A 22,131-nucleotide genomic window follows, 5' to 3' on the forward strand; every position below is an offset into this window, starting at 1 on the left:
AGATTGTCTACCTGGACTTAACATTTTAAGACAACTTAATGAAAGTTGTTTGGCTAGAGGAAAAGCCTGTTTATAGAAATTGTCTTAAAATTCTGTTGTTTTAGATATGTGGTATTCTTCTTTTCTCTACCACCACCTATTTGATTTTAGCACTGACACATTATATACATTAAAACAGAAGGAGTGTGTCTGCCTATAAATTATTTTTTTAAGATTTTATTTATTCATGAGGGACACACAGAGAGAGGCAGAGACATAGGCAGAGGGAGAAGCAGGCTCCTTGCTGGGAGCCTGATGTGGAACTCAATCCCAGGACCCCAGGATCACACGCTGAGCCAAAGGGAGACGCTCAACCACTGAGCCACCCAGGAGCTGTTGCCTATAAATTATTTAAAGTGACTTTTAAGATATACATTTAGAGAATTAAATGCTGATAGTTAATAATTTGAGTAGCTTTTAGGAGATAAAAATTCAATTTTAGGGCTATGCAAGATGTCCAGGCTATATAGTTAGACTGCAATAGATTACTCATCTGTAATCACTATTTTATACGTGTCCTTCAAAGTGACATGAAATGCCATCAAAATGCTTATCAAAAGCTACGTAAGCAGGATAAATACTTACTTTTCCCTGTTATCTTTGGTTTTCGGTATTTTTGCAATAAAGCACGTTAGTATGACTTTCAGTTTTTGAGTTATTTTTAGTTACAATCAAGTGATGGTTTTGTAATTGTTATCTGATTTTTAACACACCACTTAAATAGGTTGGTGTTAACACAGATATAACTTAAGCAATTCTTAAATATTAGCTCTTAGGTTAGTTTCTCTTTTATTCATTATTAATCTAATCTGTAGAGAAACTTATCACTTAGCATCTTGAAAATTGAGATGTTTGTTCCTTTTTGATTGAGGTATACAGAAATGTAGAATTAGGAAAAAAAAAACCCATAAAGAGGCTTTTTACATATGTATGGGATACGGAACTTTTCTTTTAGCACCACTCTTGAAAATGCTGGCCGAAGTTATCCCAGTACACAGCAGTTTATTATTTCATAAAATGTGTACCAAATAGATGAGAAGTGTGCATTAACAAGCCCCAGCTCCCAGGTTAGCTCAGGTATATTTTTAGGGTAGGAGATGATGGTAGTCATACTCACTTTCACTATTTTAAACTTGGAAGTGTCCTTAGGGATCCTATAACCCAACATTCCTGTTTTTTGTAAGAAAACTTACACAATATAGTTTCATAATATTATTGTTCCACAATATTAGGGACTTCTCCAAGGTCTCAGAGACAGTGTCAGAGCCAGGCTAGGAATCGGATCCCTGGATGCCTCTTTACCCATTCATTCATTAATTGATGTTAATTCCTTCTACCAGCAAATACATCTGGGTGTTATTTAGTTCAGGCATTCTTTTATAACTGAGGATATTACCATGAACAAAGTGAAAAAGGTCAGGTTAAGCACTCTAAAGAGCTACACCGAATCTGAAAGCCCATACCAGTTAGAAGGAATCCCCTTTCCACAGAAGCCACAAACGAATGGTTTTTCTGATAAATTATATACTCTTCAAAGGTCTGTTACCTTGCTATTACGTTGATATGGTACATAATTTGGAAGAATGAAAAATTCTCTGGCTAGAGCAATTAATTTCGGAACTCATTATTTTTGTTTAACAATCAGAGGCCTAGTGGATCGTTTTTCCTTAAGATTTTTTAAAAAATGTGTTCATGAGAGACACAGAGAGGGAGAGGCAGAGACATAGGCAGACAGAGAAGCACACTCCCTGCGGGGAGCCCCACTGTGGGACTCAATCCCAGCACCCTGGGACCATGACCTGAGCCAAAGGCAGACAACCACAGAGCCACCCAGGCGCCTAGTGGATCATCTGTTGATGCTGTGAAGTATGGGATGAATTTGAAGATCATTTTTCTAAGTGGTAATTTAAAAAATGGGTGCTATTTTAATAGTAATTTTGTACTTGCTTGAAGAAGCCCTTAAGTTCTCGTTTTCCTCCTGGTCTTCTTGTTGCTATCTGTGTTCTTGTGCGCCAGCTTAGTTTGCTGTTACGGCAGAAGCATGTTTCTCCTTGCTGCATTGTGACAGTTGCTTGCACACATGTGCTATTTAGGAAGGCCTGGGGTTATCATCTCTAAACGTCCCTGTTCTATGTAGGAAGCGTCCCGCGATCGCCTATAGAATGTTGCTCTCCTGCTTCATGCAGAGCAACCTAGGATGACCATTTCCGATCCCTTTCCTTTATCGCACTGTGCAGTCCTGCCTGTCAGTCTGTCCCGCAGGGCTTGCTCGGTGGCGTTGGGGCTCAGGTTAGCCAGACACTGTCCGGCCTCAGATTGGGTGGCACCAGTGAGACAAAGGGTTAGGCTCCTCCCGGGGAGGACAGCGCCCAGGAGATCGCCGTGGCCCGTCTACAGAACTCTTAGTCTCCCTGAACTATTAAAAGAATGTAAAATTGCAGAGTTCACACTGGCACTTGCATAGCAGATGCTAGGACAAGTATCTGTGATTTACAGTAAAACCATTTGAAGAAATGGAAACGGTTAAGTAAAAATTCCATCGTCTTGGCTGATGCTCTGTTTGTCCCGCCTCTGTTTTATTTGTTTCTCCTCCGTCTTCAGCCAGTAATTGAATGAGTGAAGGAAAGTTAAGGCCACCGGTTTTCACCTGCGGACCGCCTTGCCTTCGCCTTTCCGCTGGTCTCTTGCTGTTCTCTCCTGCTGCTAACATTAATTACTTTGCAGATGGCTCTAATTGGCCCAGTTAGAGAACCTCCTCTGCGCAGCCCTCCCCGGCCCTCCAGACTTTGCTTCCGAGGAGCCAGGGTGCGCCTCCTGCATGCTTTCGGCTGCCGCACACCCGAGTCTGGCTTTCCCAGTCTGAGGTCCTGACCCCGACGTGCCCTTCTTTTCCCAGGTTACATCTCCGTGCTGAGCCCCGTGTCCTGCCAGGGCCCCGATCTGCCTTTTTCACAGCCCTGCCCCCCGGGACGGATGCCCTGGCCCAGCTGGACTTGGAGCTGCCCCCTGGATAGGCCTCCCTGGCCTGCGCCCGGTCCCCCTGGCTGTATCACCCGCTCTTTCCCGCCTATGGTTCCCTATTTTGTCACAAATCTGACCGTATTTTGTCACAAATCTGCCTAGGCCTTGCTTTCTTCTTGAAAAAATTCCTGATCGTCTTAGTTGGAATGAGTTTTCCTCTCTGGGGGCAGCCTGATGCTTTATTATTCATACCAGGCGACCTGTGGCCTTGCCTTGTTTTAGGTAGGAGATTATAAACACCTCGAGGGTATGGACTGTGTTTCTCCTTGGGTCCTCACCCACTCCCTCCAGCTTGAACAACCTCCAGGTGTTCAGGGAGCGGTGGGAGGACCGAGTTGAGGGGACAGAGAGACGATCCGGCCACTGCTCCCCACATGGTTGCTGAGGGTGTCGATGGTGTCTGTGATTCCCTTCCTTCCTGTCCCGAACCTGGTGGGTAAATAAACCCCTATTCCCCACCTTCTTTTAAAAAATATCGTATGTGTTGTGGCTCATTTCAGAAGCTAATATATATTCATTGTAAAAACTTTAGGGATTAATGGGTGAGCCAAAGAAAGAAAAGAAAAACCAATGACGGTTCCACAGAAAACAATAGCTCACTGTTATGTTTGAGTGTGTATCTTTGCAGATTTTTTCCTTTCTGTATTGTAAACATACTTTAAAAAGGTTACCAAACATAATATTCTCTTGTTTGCTTTTTTCACTGAACAACGTTGTAAATATCTTTCCTATTGTCTGTAAAACCACGTATAAGTAAACCAGCTCATACCTACATTGTCTTCAGAGAATCATGGGTGTATATGTGTGAGTGCTCTTGTCTGGTTATTTCTTCAGGATACCTTTAAAAAGTAGCACTTAGGAGATTATAAAAATTTATGGATTTAAAGGGTGAGTATGTTTTTAGGACTTTGATAGCTGTTGCCAAATTGTCCCCAGCAAGGCGCACTAATACACATTCCCAACAGTAATGCGTGGAGTGCTCGTTTTTTCTAACTCTTGCCAGCTCTGGCTGTTAATACTCATTTTTACTTTCTAAACCGATGGGAAAAATTGGTCTCTTATGGTCGTTTTAATTTACAAGTCCTTTATTACTAGTGCAATTGTGCATTTGTATATAATTGAGGACCATTAGTATTTCTCGTTTTCTTTTTCCCCCCGTGAACGGCATTTTGCACATTCTGTTTCATTAATTGCCTGCCCACATCCTTTGCCCATTTTCTATTGAATTGTTTATCTGTTTTTACTTGGTTTTAATTTTGGCTCCTTATGTTAAGGGTTGCAGCCTTTGTTTTTCATATATTTTGCAGATTTCTCTTTTTTTTTTTAGCTTTTCTTGAAATGTTGTTTATGGTATTTTTTAACTCATGAAAGTCTGAACATTTTTATACAGTCTTATTTGTTGTGCTTTATAATTTCTGGATTTAATATTGTGCTTAAAAAGGCCTCTTCTTCCTAACACTCAACTGTATTTTTATAGCATATTTATAGCTTTATTTTCAAAAATATAAATCTGTAATGCAAATATTTTTAGTTTGGTATAAGACATGATTAGAGGTCTTTCCCCAAATATTAAGTCGCTTGTCCCATACATATTTATTCTTTAATCTCTCTTTCTTTTTTTACCAATTTAAAATGCCATTATTTTTATATATAAAGTTTTTGATATGAACTTGAATTTCTTTCTGGGCTTTCTGTTCTCTCCTTTGAGCCATCTGTCTCATCAGGTCACTGCTGTGTAGCTTGGTTATTACAATAGTAATATAAATATAATACTAATATCCTATTGTAACTCTTTTAAGAAAAATGTTTAGGTAGTCATAAACATTTGGTCTTTAAGATGGACTTTGGAATAATTTTGTTGAGTTATAAAAATTTACTGGATCTTGCTTGGAAGTAACATTAAAGTTATAGAGTATATGTGCATCTATGCATCTGTACATACATGTTTATATATCTACATATATAACACATACATGGAATTCATTTCTGTTTTTGTCATTGTTCGTAGGAACTTTTCTCCTAGACCACTACTAGGTGGTTTTTGGTGATGCACATAAAAACGTATTTTGTTTTTGCATATTTATCTTGTAACCAGCTATCTTATTTAATGCTTAGTATTTCTGATAGATTTTTCCATTGGTTTCCTTTTTATTCTCTTGACCATTTCATTCATACTTGGAAAGAATGGAACACTGTGTAAACATATGTGCAGTTTTTCTGATTAACTAAAAAATGGAAGAAGCAGGGAGTTCTCCTGGGACGTGGCAAGAATTGGTTTTGGAGGAGAGCTGCCTGACCTGCACAAGGTTCAGGAAGGCAAGGTGGATGATGGGTCCATACCCACTCTTTACGATTTCACTGTGTGTGATGCCAAGTTTAATAGCGGTAAAAAGAAATGTTGGGCAAGTCAGAAGAGAACCCGCATTGGCAATATTCAACACGCCGTAATATTCATTATTAGCTTTAAAGTTGTGCATCAGAGCATTTCAGTTATGTGCAATTGTGTTCAAAAGGTATGCTGTTTTTATTTGGACTCCATTTCCCCTATGTTTAAAAAATATATATATTTTAAAGGTTTTATTTATTTATTCACAAGAGACACAAAGAGAGAGAGGCAGAGACATAGGTAGAGGGAGGAGAAGCAGGCTCCATGCAGGGAGCCCGATGTGGGACTCAGTCCCGGGACTCCAGGGTCATGTCCTGGGCTGAAGGCAGATGCTCAGCCGCTGAGCCACCCAGGTGTCCCTAAAAATCCTTTTTGTTTCATGATCTGTGGGGTAAAACCACATATGTGAGAATACCTGACACTCTGTTATGGAGGAATCCTGGAATTTCTGGCATATACTTGCAGAGATATTGGCAGCTGCAGTTCGGAATGGGTTCGCCACTTCGTGTGGTCAAGAAAGAAAAATTAAACATCTTTCATTTTTATTTAATTAAAGATGTCTATTGGTGCTACTTCCTCTGAAGGGAACTCTTAATTGGCTACTCTCCTTGGCTCATCAAGCCAACCTGGATGGTGGTCCTCAGCTTTCACATCTCTTCGAGTTCATTCCTCCTTTCTCTCCTCGCTCCTCCTTTGTCTATTTCCCTCCCTATTAACTTGCAGCCCTGCCTGGGTTCCCTGTTACATTAGGCTAGGGTGTTCTGAACTGGATTATGGTGCACAGGGCCATCACCTATGAGATGCAAGAGCGCCTCCGCATTAAAATTTTGGCCGCCACCTCTTATGTGATTTAGGAAATCATTAAATTCCTGTTGTGACCCTCAAAGAGGTTTACACCCCTCCATCCTGCTTCTGCTAGGAGTGTTCTCCACCTGCAGCTCTCCTTCTATGAAATATGCCCACATTCCCAGCCCTTGCCTAGCAGGCTGTCTTTGTTTGATTTAACACAAAGCTTCTTTTCAATCTGTAATTACTTTTACCCACTTAACATATCATTTCTACTCTTTTAAATTCCAACCTCTTCATGCCTACAATCCTTTAGCACAGCTTTAAAGTCTTATTGTATTGTTTACACTCAAAGGATTATATATTTTCTAGCTGAAACACTTTTTATAAAAATTATTTTAGGTGGGATGATTAATTTTTTCCTAAACCCTAAGAAAAGTGGCTGTTGAAAAATCATTTGACTTCTAAGCCTATTGTTTCCAAAAAAGGAAAGCAACATAAGGACAGAGGATAATTATAAGGGTACAAACTTATGCTTCTATGAATGTACTGAGTTTAAATTCTGTGTCTCTCTTCATTACAAGTTATAGTAATTATTTGATGAATTAAAAATATGTATGTGCATGGAAGGAAAAAAGAGAAGCTTCTAGTGTAAAAAGGGAACAGGCATGGTGCTTCATTGTACAGCGCTATTATGCTCAAAGCCCCATGAAGTTGTGAATCTCCATAGTGACCAGCGTTTGTTATTAAATGAATGAATGAGACCTGGTGGAGAGGGCAGCAGGGGACTTCTTGAGTGTATCTGTCAAGGGCCACTGGGCATGATCAGGGCTTCCAATATTGAGAAGCTAAACCCTGTCAAACAGAAGATTATCAGATGGGTGAATATACATTATGAAAGTGGAAATTAGTGGCAGTCTTGTTTTTCTAGACACAATTTAATTTTTAACTCTTTGTTTACATAAATGTTTGCTCTGTTCCCATCCCAATTTTGAACACATATGGAAATATCTTATGGGTTTTACTACTGAGGACTGAATTAAAATATTTGTGCTACCATTCATTTAAGAATGAAGACATCATGTGACGAGCATAGCTGGTCAAGACCTGACAAGTCCATAGTGAATGTGGATTTAGAGCTTTTTGGCTTCCACATCTCTGACTGCTGACTCCTCTCCCACTATCTCTCTGGATGTTTTGCACTTAGAGAGAGAACCTAAGGGGACTACCCAAGATTGTCCTAAAACAGTGGCCGTATAAACATAATCACAGAGGCCAAAAACAACTGGAGAAGGAGACATACTCACAGACTGCTTGCTTAGTAGCATCTCAGCTTTAGGGTATTTTTTCATTTCATAGACTAACCTGACCTTCCATATAGAACTTATGTATGTACCTTAAATTTGACTTTGAGGTGGGGTAACCATGTATCCTAGACCTTGGTTTGCATCTCTTGTCCTGTCTCTTATTAATGTGCCTCTTTTCACTGCCCAAAATGGCCTGATTTGGATGATAAATTATATGACCATCCAGATGGTAAGCTTTGGTGCTTGCTACTATTCTTGACTTTTCCCTAGCTTCGCTGGTGAAGGAATGCTCTGTTGGACTTTAAGTCCTGTTAGAAGAGCTCATTTTGTTCCCACAATTTTTTAATCAGAGGTATAAATTCTGAGGGCTCAACATATTAATTTCAGTGAATGTAGATTGCAGAACTGGACTTCTAGAGACTGGTAATTTGACTTTTTTTTTTTTTAATAAAGAAGTAAATGACTTTTGACTCATGTAGACCAGATGATTTCCTTGTGGTCTAGCCTTTGTCTTCCCTAGCATTTTTCCTCATAGCCCAAGGCCCTGACCTTTACTTTATCTCTTTCTGAACAATTCAATTTGCTTGATTAACCTTTCATGACAGCGTTATCCAAAAGAAAGCATATAATTCTTTCTTTAGATTAAGGGTTCAAGTTTTTTCCCAAAAAACCTAGGAGTCATCCACTCTTTTTGGTTAATAAGATTTTTAGGCACAAGGGATTCCTGGTAACTTATCGCCAGTGATTAAGCTCCTTGGTTTCTTCATAATGAGCCTCCCTAGAGTGAAAGTTATAAACCTTTGGAAGTTTTGACCACATGGCTATTCATGTGTTTACTTTCATTAGACACATAAATCTCAAACTTAAGGACTCCAACAAATATATTTACATAGGAAAAATTTCCCCAAGGCATATTTCTCTCTTTGTGTGAATTTCCAATGCTTAGATATTGTAGCAGTTTTCTTTGTATATTGCTGTATTTGCTGGTGATTCTGATATTCTTTGAACATTAAATTTCTAAATTTTTCTTTATGATAAATCTTGGCATTAGTATAGTTGAAACCATGTTTCTGTAACAAAGATAAAATCTGAGATTTAACACTATAAAATTTTATCTTTTATTTTTATTTATTTTTTAAAGATTTTATTTATTTATTCATGAGAGAGACAGAGAGAGAGAGAGAAAGAGAGAGGCAGAGACACAGGCAGAGGGAGAAGCAGGCTCCATGCAGGGAGTCCGATGTGGGACTCAATCCTGGGACTCCAGGATCACGCCCTGGGCTGAAGGCAGGCGCTAAACCAATGAGCCACCCAGGGATCCCCTATCTCTTACCTATATTATGGTCCAATACAAGTTGGGTGGCTTTCCTCAGAAGCTCTTCTCCAGATCATGATGTAGGAACTAGGTTGCATCTATCTTGTAGCCATGTCATCTGGGGCACGTGGCTTCCAGAGTTGCCATGGAAGAGAGAACTCGGAGAATCATGCATGGAGTGTAATGGCCCACACTAGAAGGGTGAACATTACTACCCTCTGTATCTTATGAGCCATAATTCAATCTCTTGGCCTTAACCTCACTGCTGGGAGAAGCATTAAAGCATAGGTTTACTGTGCTAGGAAGCGAAAAATGAAATGAGATATAGTGGCTACATCGCATCATTTCTACCACAGCTCCTTTCATTGGTTTGATTCTTGGCTCACTTGTCATGTTTTAATAGTCTTGCCATTCTCCTGCTCTTAGACTTCAGCTTCTTCAAGGTGCTTAGCCTGGCCCTTCATATTTGAGTAAAATCGCATTCAGCCTGACTCTAGAATTCATGTTCTTCTCAATACCACAGTGGTATAGATTCACCATTAAAGTGCAGAGTGAGGAAGTTCAAGAGAATTTCCTTACTCTGGTTCTTCCACTCTTTCCCACCTTGCTTTGAACTTGCATCCTACAGTTATCCCTTTACTTCCAAGGATCACCCCTCTTTTACCAGATAACTGGCATGAGAGGCATTGTGGTAGCCATGTCATAGCTTTTCTGTAACTTTAAGAATTAGAAAAAGCATGTTTATTTCAGAATTTAGGGCGTTCCCCAGCTCCCTTTTATCAATTCTCACAAGAGATTAAGTACCAATTGGCTGATCAACAAAGCAACTTGACCATTTATGCTTGGGACCACACTTGCCAGATAGGGCAGCATTGGCATGTCAGAACATTCCGTTTCCAACAGGAAATTCTACTGGGGCAACTAGTAGAAGCAGAAGTGGGGGGAAGGCTTGAAGAGCATCTGCAAGCAGAGACTGCCAGACAGCTCCTTCTTAGGCAAACGGAGATGGAGATTACCTGCTTCTTCCCCACTGGTGGGGCCAGAGACACACCACCACATAATTAACTATTCATTTCTTCTTTCCAGTGTTACTTGTTCATCACTGAAAGATCTGACTTCAAATGACTTTAAGAACATTATAATTAATTAGTTTACATTTTGTTGTTAATTCACTTTCAGGGAGATTACAAATGTTTGCTCACTTGGCCAGTATTGATTAAGGGCCTACTATGCGTTAGGGATTATGCCACGTATTGGGATGTTGTGGTGAGCAACAGAAACAGTGTTAAGGGAGAGAGTGCCATGGTCAGACTGGAGGAAAGGATGGAGCAAATGGTGAGGTGGTGCTTTTTATAGGAGGTGGAGGGTGGAATGGTGTGATGACAGGAGCATACAGTGTTATGTCCAGCTCACTGTCTGTCACAGACTCCTGTAAAAGTCACTGTTTTTCTTCTTTAAGACTCCCAAATGCAGGAAATGTTAGAAATAGTCATGTCCATGGTCGGGGGGAGAGGGAGGGAAAGCCCTTTAAAAGGGGTAAATAAGATAATTAAAGTGACCTTTATCAGATTTGACAATTAGTAGTTAGAATGCTATTATATGCCCTTGTCATCACAAGCAAATAAATTTGTTTTTAACTCTTAGACATGCTCCAGTAATCCCGTGGTTGAGAATTTTGAAAATAATGAATTACCTGTAGAGAAAGGTAATTAGAAGATAGCTAGTGAAACATCTCTCTGCCTTGGTGTTGTAGAAGCATTCCTCAGAGAAATGTTACCATCAACAGCCCTGTTTATGTATATTCACCGTGCTAATAGCTGACTTAATTAACTAGAAATGAAAGAAGTTTCTGCACCCTGTCAGGTATTTCCAAGTACATAGAGTTAAGAATGGTCATTACTTTAACTATTACTTAGCTTGTTAAAAGGGAATGAATAGACGTACCATAATTTGTTTTCAAATGTAGAACATCAGTAGATACACATTTGATTAATAATTTCAATAGAAGTTGTCTAAGGCGCCAGCATCTGCCTTATTTCTGTGTTGTAAAGGCACACATGGGTCTCTCCCTCCACGGACTGGCTCTGAGCTGCCTCCAGCTTTCCTCACCCTGGCATGTTAGACCTGGGTCAGATGCAGCTCTCAAAATGATGCAAAATCATTGGAAGTATATATTTCTTTTAAATAAGTAGTCAAAATTTCCTAATAAGAAAACCTACACTTAGGCAGAACTAGAGAAAATAGAATGTCAGAGTAGGAAGGGACCTGAGGAATCATCTGCTCCAGCCCTTTTGCAGAAGAGGAAGTGGAGGCCTAAATTTAGGGCATGCATCTGGCTCATACATAGTAGAACCTACTTTTTGTCCTCCACTTACCCTTAGGATGAAATGAGTTAACCTCTTTCTGGTCCCTAGCACAGTGCCTAGGACCTAGTGAGTGTTCAGCACATGTGACCTATTGTTTGTCATCAATATTTCTAGTGGCAGAGCCCAAAGAGGAACCCAGATGTCCTAATAGTGGCTCTCTCTGAGGCTTGTATTTTGTATTCCCTACATTGTATACGGAGAAGAGTGTTTGTGGAGAAGTTGAATTAAAATAAAAACATTGGGGATGCTTGAGTGGCTCAGTGGTTGAGCCTCTGCCTTCAGCTCAGGGCATGATCCCAGAGTCCCCAGATCGAGTCCTGCATCAGGCTCCCCACAAGGAGTCTGCTTCTCCCTCTGCCTATGTCTCTCCCTCTCTGTGTGTCTCTCATGAATAAATAAAATCTTAAAAAAAAATAGTGGCAGCCTCATTGCTCATTGCTGAGCACGGACTTGGTGCTGAGTTCTGGGCTAAGCATTGTGTGCATCTAACCTCCAAAATCCCATGAGATTCATACTCTCTATTGCCTTCGTTTGACTCAAGTAAAGTCTGAGTTGGGTAACTGGCCTGTGGTCACAGCAGTAATAAAGCACTGGGCTAGGCTTACGGCCTACTTTGTCTGATTCAAAGTCTTTACTGTTGACTGTTATTTTATTCCAGGGGTTGGCCAACTATGGCCCACGGGCCAAATCAAGCACACTTATTTTTGTACAGTCCTCAAGCTAAACATGTTTTTTACATTTTTAAGTGGTTGAAAAAAATTAAAGAAGAAAAAATTTCATGACATGTGAAGATTCATGAAATTCAAATTTCAGAGTCCATGAATGAAGTCTTACTGGAACATAGCTACACTCATTTGTTTATATTGCCCGTGTCTGGTTTTGTGCTACCTCAGTAGAGCTGAGTGGTCATGACAGAGACCACATGCCTTGAAAAGCCTAAGATATTTACTATCTGGCCTTTACTCTATACTTCTCAGTGATTATATATTGAGATTCCAGTTATTTAGAGCATAATTATGGGCTTTTTGTAGGGTCTGTCTCCTCCTGTTACCTGCCTTTTCTCTTTGTTCCATGTTAATTAACCTATCACTCAAATGATGCTTAGTGTCTAAATTTTTATCTTTACTTAATTCTGCTCTGTTATACAATTTATCCTTCCAAAGGACCCATTCTGACAGCATGTTCTGATTGTTTCACTCCACTCTTCTTAAGGCATCATTTCTACTCTGATTCTTGAGCACAGTTTATCACTTATGCCCCCATGTTTTTAAATAGCTGATCCCTATATAAACTCAGTATGAACTGAGTTCACCCTTATAGTATCTATATGTTATCTTTTTAAGAGGGTGAGAAATGATTTGTTGCTGGATGCCATTCGAAGTTTTTGATGAGAACATGTTCATAACCATGGACTGTGTTTCTTTGTGGTCTACCGGCCTTCTGCAGCAGCCATCTACTGAGCTGATTATCTTTAAACCTCTAAGTGTCTTAGATGCAGAAATCACTCTATTTTCTTTTCCTTGTAGTGGTTTGCTGTCTTCTGATTATGTGGAGATCCATTACGAAAATGGGAAGCCACAGCACTCTAAGGTACAGTTAAGAACATTTGGAAATCCTGTAGCATAAACATACGTGCTCATAGAACTATTCATTGCATGCTGCATTGTTTTGAAGTTTCTCAATAAGATTATCTGTTCTCTTATACAACAGTGCTATTTTTAAATTTGAAATAAGTTTAGAAGAAACTTACTAAAACATACAAATGTTTGAGATAACGTTAGAGATTTTGTATATTCGGACCAATAAAGAAATGTTTATTGTTTTGGTTTTAGATATAGCATCTTCTGTAAATGAATGGTATAAAGAGCTATCCAGTTCCATAGCAATACTTTCAAGTAGTAGATCACCAGCTTGTGGTCACAGTGTGTGACCAGACTAAAATGGCTGTTTTGTCCAAGTGACTTTGGTGCCTGAGAGGGGCAGAGGAGAGGTGGGGGAAGGGAGATTCAGGGAACAGTATCCTTCTTAATCTTCCTAAGAGTTCTGGGAGATGGGTATTATTATTATTTCTGTTATGCAAAGGAAGGAAGAAATTGAGGCAGAGAGAGGGCAAATAAACATACGCAAGGCCATCATACATCGTAATAGGTAATTGGGTACTCAATCTCATTTAGTTGGAGATGAACTATTCTCTTAACAGAGTGTCAATAAGGAGAAAGTGGGTTTAGATGAAAATGAGATTATTTGTATGTAAGGAAGCCAGTGATCTCCACCAGTTGGGATGAAAATCCTTGGAATGGCTGCATTCAGATACTCTGGTATGTAGGAAACCCACAGAGTGCCACTGAGCCTAAGCAGTGTCCACGGAGCAGATACCATGGGCATAGGAGAGGAAACAGGGAAGCACAACACAATGGGAAACATTGGGCTCTTTTTTCTATAACAATTTTATTTATTTATTCACAAGAGACACAGAAAGAGAGGCAGAGACAGAGGCAAAGGGAGAAGCAGGCTCCCTATGGGGAGCCTGATGTGGAGCTCGATCCCAGGACCCCGAGATCATGACCTGAGCCCAGGCAGACACTCAACCACTGAGCCACCCAGGCATCTCTGGATTTTTTTTTTCCTACATCGCTAATGAGTATTGGCACAGAAGTGGGCCTTTTATAGGTGGGCTTGCTGGGTTGTGTAGCACAAAGAACATGTTTTTTTCAGTGCGATAGCTTCTCGCCAGGTATTTATGGGTGGCCTTAATTGTAAATACCGCCTGGGGGGTATGGAGTTTCCCAGGAATTATAACTGTCCAATTAACTGTGGGCACATCTGTAATTCACTGGGTGTTTTAAACCTTTGAATTTTGTGCCACAGATTAAGAACTCCCTGTTATTATCCTTACTATCCTGTCAGTTCTTGCCTTAGGCTGCATCAGGGGGGTTGTTGAATCTCTTGAAAAGTTGATGCTGTGGAAGGCGAGCAGAAATGCTAAATCAAGCACGGGAACAGTGCTTTCTGGCATTCGTACAAACCAAAGCTTCCGTCAGCTATGCCAGTGCCCCGAGCGCTGCGGATGCTGAATCATGAGTCTGGAGTAGAGGAGACAGCATGGGAACTTTATAGACTCAGCAAAGGAGCCACCTTTGCAGGCCACAGTAACCGGAGTCAAACTTCTCACTAACAAGTTCAGTCAGTTTTTCTTTCTTTCTTTCTTTCTTTCTTTCTTTCTTTCTTTCTTTCTTTCTTTCTTTCTTTCTTTTCTTTCTTTCTTTTCTTTTCTTTCTCTCTTTTTTTTTTTTTTTTTTTTTAAGAAGCAGAAGAACTAATTGGCCTCCAGAGGTCATTTGAGGTCCCAAAAGGAGGCCTGATTAATCAGACACATCAGAGCTCGTATCAGTTGCAACTAGAATTTAAAACAAAGGGTATTTCAACTCTGGCAAAGCAAGTGTTTGTTGCAGTTTGTTTTTATGTTCCTTACTATTCTCTTATGTTCCTTACTATCCTCCCATTTTCCAAATAGATCATCTACCCAGACTTACTTGCATCATATGTGATGAATTAATGGTTAACAGTCTGTTTTTTTATGTGTCTGTATTTGTATATACACCCCCTAAAACCAAGATCACATGGTGCACACGAACTTGAAGCAGCATTTTTTAACCTAATAACATTATGAACATTTTAGCATGTATTAAATAAGCTTCTAAATTTTTATTTCTAAAAATGCATAATATTCTTTCCTATAATTTATTTTTTATTTTTTACTTATTTATGTTTTAAAGATTTTTACTTATTTATTCATTAGAGACACAGGACAGAGGCAGAGACACAGGCAGAGGGAGGAGAAGTAGGCTCCCTGTGGGGAGCCCGATGTGGGACTTGATCCCAGGATCCCAGCATCACAACCTGAGTGGAAGACAGACACTCAACCACTGAGCTACCCAGGTGCCCCTCTTACAATTTATTTTAAAATCCCATAGCAATAGAAATTTAGATTGCTTTCAGTCTTTTACTATACAAATAATAGTAAGGAAAGGGCTGATACATTTTTTAAAGATTTTATTTATTTATTTATTTATTTATTTATTTATTTATTTATTTATGAGAGAGAGAGAGAGAGAGAGAGAGGAGAGAGTACAGAGGGAGAAGCAGAAAGAGACTATGTGGAGCTGATGTGGGACTCGATCTTACGACCCTGAGATCATGAGCTGAGCTGAAACCAAGAGTAGGACTCCAACCACCTGAGCCACCTGGGTGCGCCTCCTGAAACACTTTGAACACACCTTTAATAATTGCTTAAGGATTAATTCTGAGAATGGGATTTTCTAGGTCAAAGCCTTTTCCTTAAAGGCTTTTGGTTCCTACTGATAGTTTTTCTTTCTGAAAGTTTGTTTAGATCCACATTCCCTCTACCATTACATACATATTTTTTAAAACTTTTTTTTTAACTTCACACTGCTTTCCACGTTAGGAAAATCTTTGTACAGAGTACCAGTGAAGGAAATTAACATGTAAGGATGGTGAGATTAATTAAACTTATTTCACCTAGTGTGCAACTTTTCTTCCAAAGATTTCATACTGTTTAGACAAAAGTGCATGCACACACACTCTGTTATTCACTAGAGATTAAAAGGATTACTCCTAGCCTATTTTGCTTTGACCTTAAGTATAAGTATGGACATTTAAAATATCCTGCAAATGAGTTCAATCAGAATGATGAATCCACACTTTGAAGAAGCTTGTCTAGGTTTTCCCACCTCACCACCACCTAACCCTTCCCTAGCTAGTTCCCACTTCTTAACCAATAGAGGACAATGTCTTAGGTTTTTATTTTTATTGGATGAAAGTGGGTTAAAAAGACATTTTTTTTTTCCGGAGAGCCTGGGTAGGTCAGTTGGTTGCGCTTCTGCCTTCGGCTCTGGTCATGATTCCAGGGTCCTGGGATGGAGCCCCGTGCCCTGCTCAACGGGGAGCCTGCTTCTCTCCCTCTCTCTCTCTGCCCCTCCCCCTGCTTGTGCTCGCTCTGCCAAATAAAATCTTTTTTTTTTTTTTTTAAGGACTTTTTTCCTTGTGAAGCAAAGATAGGAACTGGAGAGGTCAACAATTTAGTAATCAATATAAAATAGGTACCAGGCATCAGTCAATGAATATGGAAGAATTTTGCTCTGCATTCGACAGAACAATCACTTTGGTTAGAGTTCCTAACCACACAGTGCTTTGCACACAGTATATGATAAAACAAATTCGATTTGTTGATCAACTTTGTTGATGAAACTATTAAAACTGAGTTAATTTTTAGTATTCTTGTAAAAGAATTATGTATAGTTATGATAGTATAAGAGTACTTTTCAACTGTAACATAGTTCTATTAAGTCCCTTTTAGGTGAAGCAATACCTTTGAGTGCTTACTAATACCTTGGTTTCAATTCTGCCTGTGAAAAGAAGTATCAACTTGACAGCAGCTGAGAGGGAACAGATAGATGCTGTGCTCCCATCTCCACTTCCCGTTATTACTCTTTATCATTATTGGGTGGGGAATATGTCCTTTCCTAGCTCTGTTTTCTCACCCCGGCCTCTTCCTGTTGCCTTGCTCACTCCTGCTCTGGGAAGGAAGAGCCACTTAACTGATGGGAAGGAGATGAGTATGTCAGCATAGTTCTTAATCCCTTTTTTTGTGGGTCTCACCTCCCTGCAGGAAGAGGTGCAATCTCTATCCTCTTTCACATTCTCAGTTGCACAGTAGCAGCCGTGTGTGTGTGTGTGTGTGTGTGTGTGTGTGTGTGTTGGTGGAGGGGGGGTTGTTCCATGTTGTCTATCCCTGGGTGGGTAAATGTAGCCAACTCAGGGCTGCAGCATTAGCAGGCCCACTGGATTCTCAGCTAATCCTCTCCTCCCGCATACCACTGTCAGAAATGGAGGTACCCCTTGGATCTGTTTTGGTCCTGGATCACTTGTATGGATACCACTCCACACACTCCAAGATACCTATAATCTGAATGCTGGACAGTAGTAAGTGCTGGGGAAGATGTGGAGAACTAGAACCCTCACATACTTCTGGTAGGAATGTGAAATGGTGGTGCTGCTTTGGAAAACAGGTTGGCAATTCCTCAAAAAGTTAAGCATAGAGTTACCTTAGGGCCCAGGTGTTCCCTCCTGGGTAGATATCTAAGTGAACTAAAAACATATGTTTAAGCAAAAACTTGTACGTAGATGTTCACAGCAGCATTATTCGTAATTATTCAAAAAGTGGAAACAACCCAAATGGCCATCAGTCGATGAATAAATAAGCTGTGCTACATCCACACAAGCGAATATTAATCAGTCTTAACAAGTAAGGAAGTACTAATGCATGGTACAACATGGATGAATCTTGTAAACATTATGCTAAGTCAAAGAAGTCAGCCACAAAGGACCATATATTGTATGATTCCATTTTAAAAAAATGTCCAGAATGGGCAAATCCATAAAGACCAAAAGTAGGGTATGGTTGCCAGGGGCTGGGGGTAAGAAGGAGTGGGAAATGACTGCTCATGGGTACAGGGTTTCCTGTTGAGGTGATGGACGTATTCTGGAATTAGTGGTGATGGTACAGGACAACTTTGTGCGTGTACTAAAAACCACCGAATTACACCCTTTACAAGGGTGAATTTTATGGCTTGTCGCTTATATCTTAAAGTAAAAAGAGACCCTCAGGTGGGGAATGGGGGTTTATTTACCCACTTTCTCAACAAACGTGAATCCTTTGCACCTCTCCGACTGATCTTGTCACTCAGGCTCATGAATAAGTCATTTGTATTCATTAAACAGATACTGATTCAGCTTCTTGTGATCTAGTCTCTGTTCCAGGTACTGGCTGTATATCAGTGAACCAAGCAGATAAAAATCCCTGCCTTGGTTCTTTGCTTTATCACTATAATCACATCATCCTCCTGGAAGTTTTTGTACTTTTTTTTTATTATTATTATTCGAGTCATCACCACAGCTCAGTTCAAGCTCACTTCTTCCGTGAAGTGTTCTTGGCAGGGATTTGCTGTTGGAGGAAATGGCCTCTGTGGGCATAGCTCCTGGCTGGGAAATGGAAAAAAAAATCATGAGAGCAGACAACACTGGTTCGTCACAAAGCTATTTTAAGTTTGAATAGGATAATTTTGTATGAACTATTAAAAATTTATGTAGCATTGGTACAGCTAAACTGTTCTAATACTTGAACATTTTTCTCCTATTGAGTTTAATGAAGATAAATAATTAAATGGTATTGGGGTCTCAAGTTCCCTGAATCTCTGAAATATTTTTTTCATTTCTTTATGCTGCAGTATTCAAATTCAAGTCTATGTGCCCGGTTAAAGATATCTTTTTCTCTTTTGCTGCCAGCCCACTGATGTGTTAAATAGATTAATAGACCCTGATGATTGAAAAGTGTGAATTTAAGGATATGTGTGTAGAATAATCACTTGCACATTATGTCCTATTTTATTATTATATTCAGAAGCTGGATATTTTATATTTTTATATTAAAAATATACATGTTTGTGAGCTTAGGCCCATGTAGTTTCTTTCCAAATGTTTATCCAGATGTTTAGGGGTTTATGAGAGTTTATCCTTTAAAAAGATTTATTTATTTATTTGAGAGAGAGAGAGAGAGCAGGGGCAGAGAGAGAGAGAATTTCAGGCAGACTCCCGGCCAAGTGTGGAGCCTGACTCAAGGATCCATCTCCCGACCCTGAGGTCACTATCCTGAGATCACGACCTGAGTGGAAACTGCCCACTGCGTCACCCAGCACCCCTAGAGTTTATGGGGGTCTCTTTATGATGAAGATAATAAGAACTGGCTGATTGAACTTTATTGAGGAGTAGATGAAATCATTAAACAGAGACACTAAGGTGGGGCAGTTTTAAAATAAATTAAATAAAAACAATAGGTTCTATTTTCCAATAGGTTGTATTTAAAGTGAGTAGAAAGAATCAGACTATTTCTGTCATTTGATTGATAATACCAGGGAACCACCTAGGTTTTCCTCTTTAGGTGGTTAGCATTGGACTCACAGAGCTGTTTTCTGGTGAGGAAGTGTTTTCAAAGATGCACATTCAGTCAGTGTCCCATTATTAGCAGGTGTGGCCTGGTGGTTCTGAGTAGCCTTCTGAGCTTGGCAACCTTGTGGAGCAAAGTTGCCATTATTTGAGCATTATCTGGCTTGTGGAGTGTTCAGATGTGTGGAAGTGGTAGGTTGGGGAGCATACTTACTAGGATTTTTAAGTCCCTTTGACTAGCCAATAACTTCTACTTATCAGAAGTTCTATTTTAAAAAATTTAAATAACTCACTGACAGTTTTGAAACGAAAAGTGCTGATGCCTGTGTGGACACACATAGACTTGTGTCATGCACTGGATGAGTCCATTGTGTTCTCCTGCCTGCTACTTGCCTAGTCACAGATCTGTGATGAGCTCGTAGGTATTGTCTCGAAGAGGCTGGCCAGTGCTCTAGAACTGTCCGAGTCCTTCCCAACTGGAGAAACACTAACTGGGAAGCCTGAAAACGTGTCATTCAGTTTGGATTTTGCTTTCTTTAATAGGGCCCTTTAGCACTTTGTCACTGTCACCCAATCTCTACATGGAGATAGTAGTTACTATGAGACGGTGAGTGAGTGCTCAAGATGGTTAGATCCTTGGGTGGAAGGCAACCCCAGAGCTGACTCTCCAACATCACCACTCATGAAGCCTTCTGGGAGTGGCCCCTCTCCCTTGGCCCCCTCCCATTATCCCTGTTACCCAAGAGGGAATGCCTCTTTTCAACTATGATTTATTTAATATGAAATACTTTGAAAGGTTACTTTGCAATGGTATTTATATAATATTGCATACATCTGGAGAGTTACCAGATAGTATTTTTATGCTAATGCTTTCTTAAAAACTTGTCATAATTTTAGTAATAAGAAACTCAGAAAATCCTTTAATACTACCAGATACTAATATTAAATTAGAGCCTGCTGAATTGCTCATAGTGCTTAATATAACTACACAATCTAGATATCCCAGCTTCCTTATGATAATAAATGTCAGGGATTGCATGTTACCTTGAGTCTTATTTACGGTTTAGAGAATATGGTGATTTACCTTCAAATATACAGAGAACTGAAACAATTCCTTCAGATAATATCCTACCTTAATTAAAACAACTAACAATGACTTTTACATGGAGAGACCATCAATCTTCAGTTTCTAATGTGAATTAAAAGAAAATCTAAGAAAGGAGATGGAGATATTTTCTAGCAAAAAGAATATTTTTAGGAAAATCTGGAAAACATAGCTTTTCTTAGAAAGGTCAAGGAAATATGACAGTGTTTGCTATGCACTTCTAATAATCACCTGACTTAAGAGAGCCTCTTGGTGTGATACAAAGTGCTAAGTAACCAGTTTGATGGAATTTGCAGTTACCTATGGTTGTTTTTAGAATCATGTGAAGAGTGAAATTTAACTGCAGAATATTGACCTGGATTCACAAATTGCTGAGATGCATGATACCATTTGTCCTTATAAGGTCCAGTGTTGAATATGCAAATAAAACTTGTCATATTGCATACAAGTCAGTATTTATGTTAAAGGTTGCCTTTTGAGAACCAAACCCCATACAAAAGCAAACTTTTACAAAATATTAACAATTTGATTATAATACCAAATTGAGACAACCAGCATTGGAAATGTGTATTATAGTTTCTAAGGGGAAGCAAACTGAGTTGGTTGAGGAGTGGTCATTTGATATTTGGATAGACTCTTCTGTCACTGTAAATAATCTCTTAGGCTATTGCAATACAGTGTAATGAACACTGATCAAAATGACTGTAAATCATCAATGAAAAGTATGTTCAATATATTATATTTAAGAAAACAAATAGGATGCTCTGGTTCAACAGTGTGGATTCAGTGCTTATATTTATCTCTATTCCCTCCCAACAACCTAGTCAAATACCAGTTAAAGAATAAAAAACGATATAAACCTACAAGGACAAAGGCAAGAGAAGAAAAGACTGCAGACAAGAGGTGTCTGTAAACTTTTAGGAGATAGAAAGCAAATGGAAGAGGGGTAACTGTCAGGTTTGAGTTTTTCCTGTTCTGTTAAGTTCCATTAGGGGAAAACCAAGAAGCAAGCCAATTGAAGATCCAGGAATTGAAAGCACATGAAAACAGAGAGGCTGGTTGAAAGTCTACAAGAGGGTACTTAAATCCCTGATGTACTCCATACCCCATATAACCAGGCAGCCGTCCCTTCTCTGCTTTGATAGAAGAGTTCTGTTTATAGAGAAAAATGGAAAGGAGTGAATTATCAGAGAAATAATAAAAGTTTCCTAGAACTGAAGTGCATGCATTTTCTTGATTAAAAGGTTTGACCAAGTGTTTAGCACAGTGAATAAGCAAGGCACGTCTTGAGATTTCATGAAAATGGAGATGAATAAAACTCTCTAAAGTTTTCTTGAAAGGGGAAAATTATATTTTATAAAAATTATCAAGGGGTGCCTGGGTGGCTCAGTCAGTTAAGCATCTGCCTTCAGCTCATGTCATGATCCTAGGGTCATGGGATCGAGTCCCGCACTGGGATCCTAGTTCTGTGGGAAGTCTGCTTCTCCCTCTCCCTCTGCCTGCAATTCCTCCTTTTTTTTTTTTTTAATTTTTATTTATTTATGATAGTCACACAGAGAGAGAGAGAGAGAGAGAGAGAGGCAGAGACACAGGCAGAGGGAGAAGCAGGCTCCATGCACCGGGAGCCCGACGTGGGATTCGATCCAGGGTCTCCAGGATTGCGCCCTGGGCCAAAGGCAAGTGCCAAACTGCTGCGCCACCCAGGGATCTCTTTTTTTTTTTTTTTTTCATTCCTCCTGCTTGTGCCTTTCTCTTTGTCAAATCAATCAATCAATCAATCAGTC

At 39.6% G+C, this 22,131-nt stretch overlaps 1 protein-coding gene across 4 annotated transcripts in view; it reads left to right on the top strand.

Annotated features, from left to right (window-relative positions):
- Positions 1 to 22,131, top strand: part of ADAM23 (ADAM metallopeptidase domain 23) — a 187,541-nt gene that overhangs the window by 91,929 nt on the left and 73,481 nt on the right. For all 4 annotated transcript variants that reach the window (XM_038585540.1, XM_038585538.1, XM_038585537.1 and 1 more), the window contains one exon: positions 12,747 to 12,810. In XM_038585540.1, coding sequence (XP_038441468.1) covers positions 12,747 to 12,810 — 64 coding nt within the window. The remainder of the gene's footprint in view (positions 1 to 12,746; positions 12,811 to 22,131) is intronic.

This window comes from Canis lupus, chromosome 37, assembly GCF_011100685.1.
Source record: "Canis lupus familiaris isolate Mischka breed German Shepherd chromosome 37, alternate assembly UU_Cfam_GSD_1.0, whole genome shotgun sequence".
Classification (NCBI taxonomy): Eukaryota; Metazoa; Chordata; class Mammalia; order Carnivora; family Canidae; genus Canis; species Canis lupus.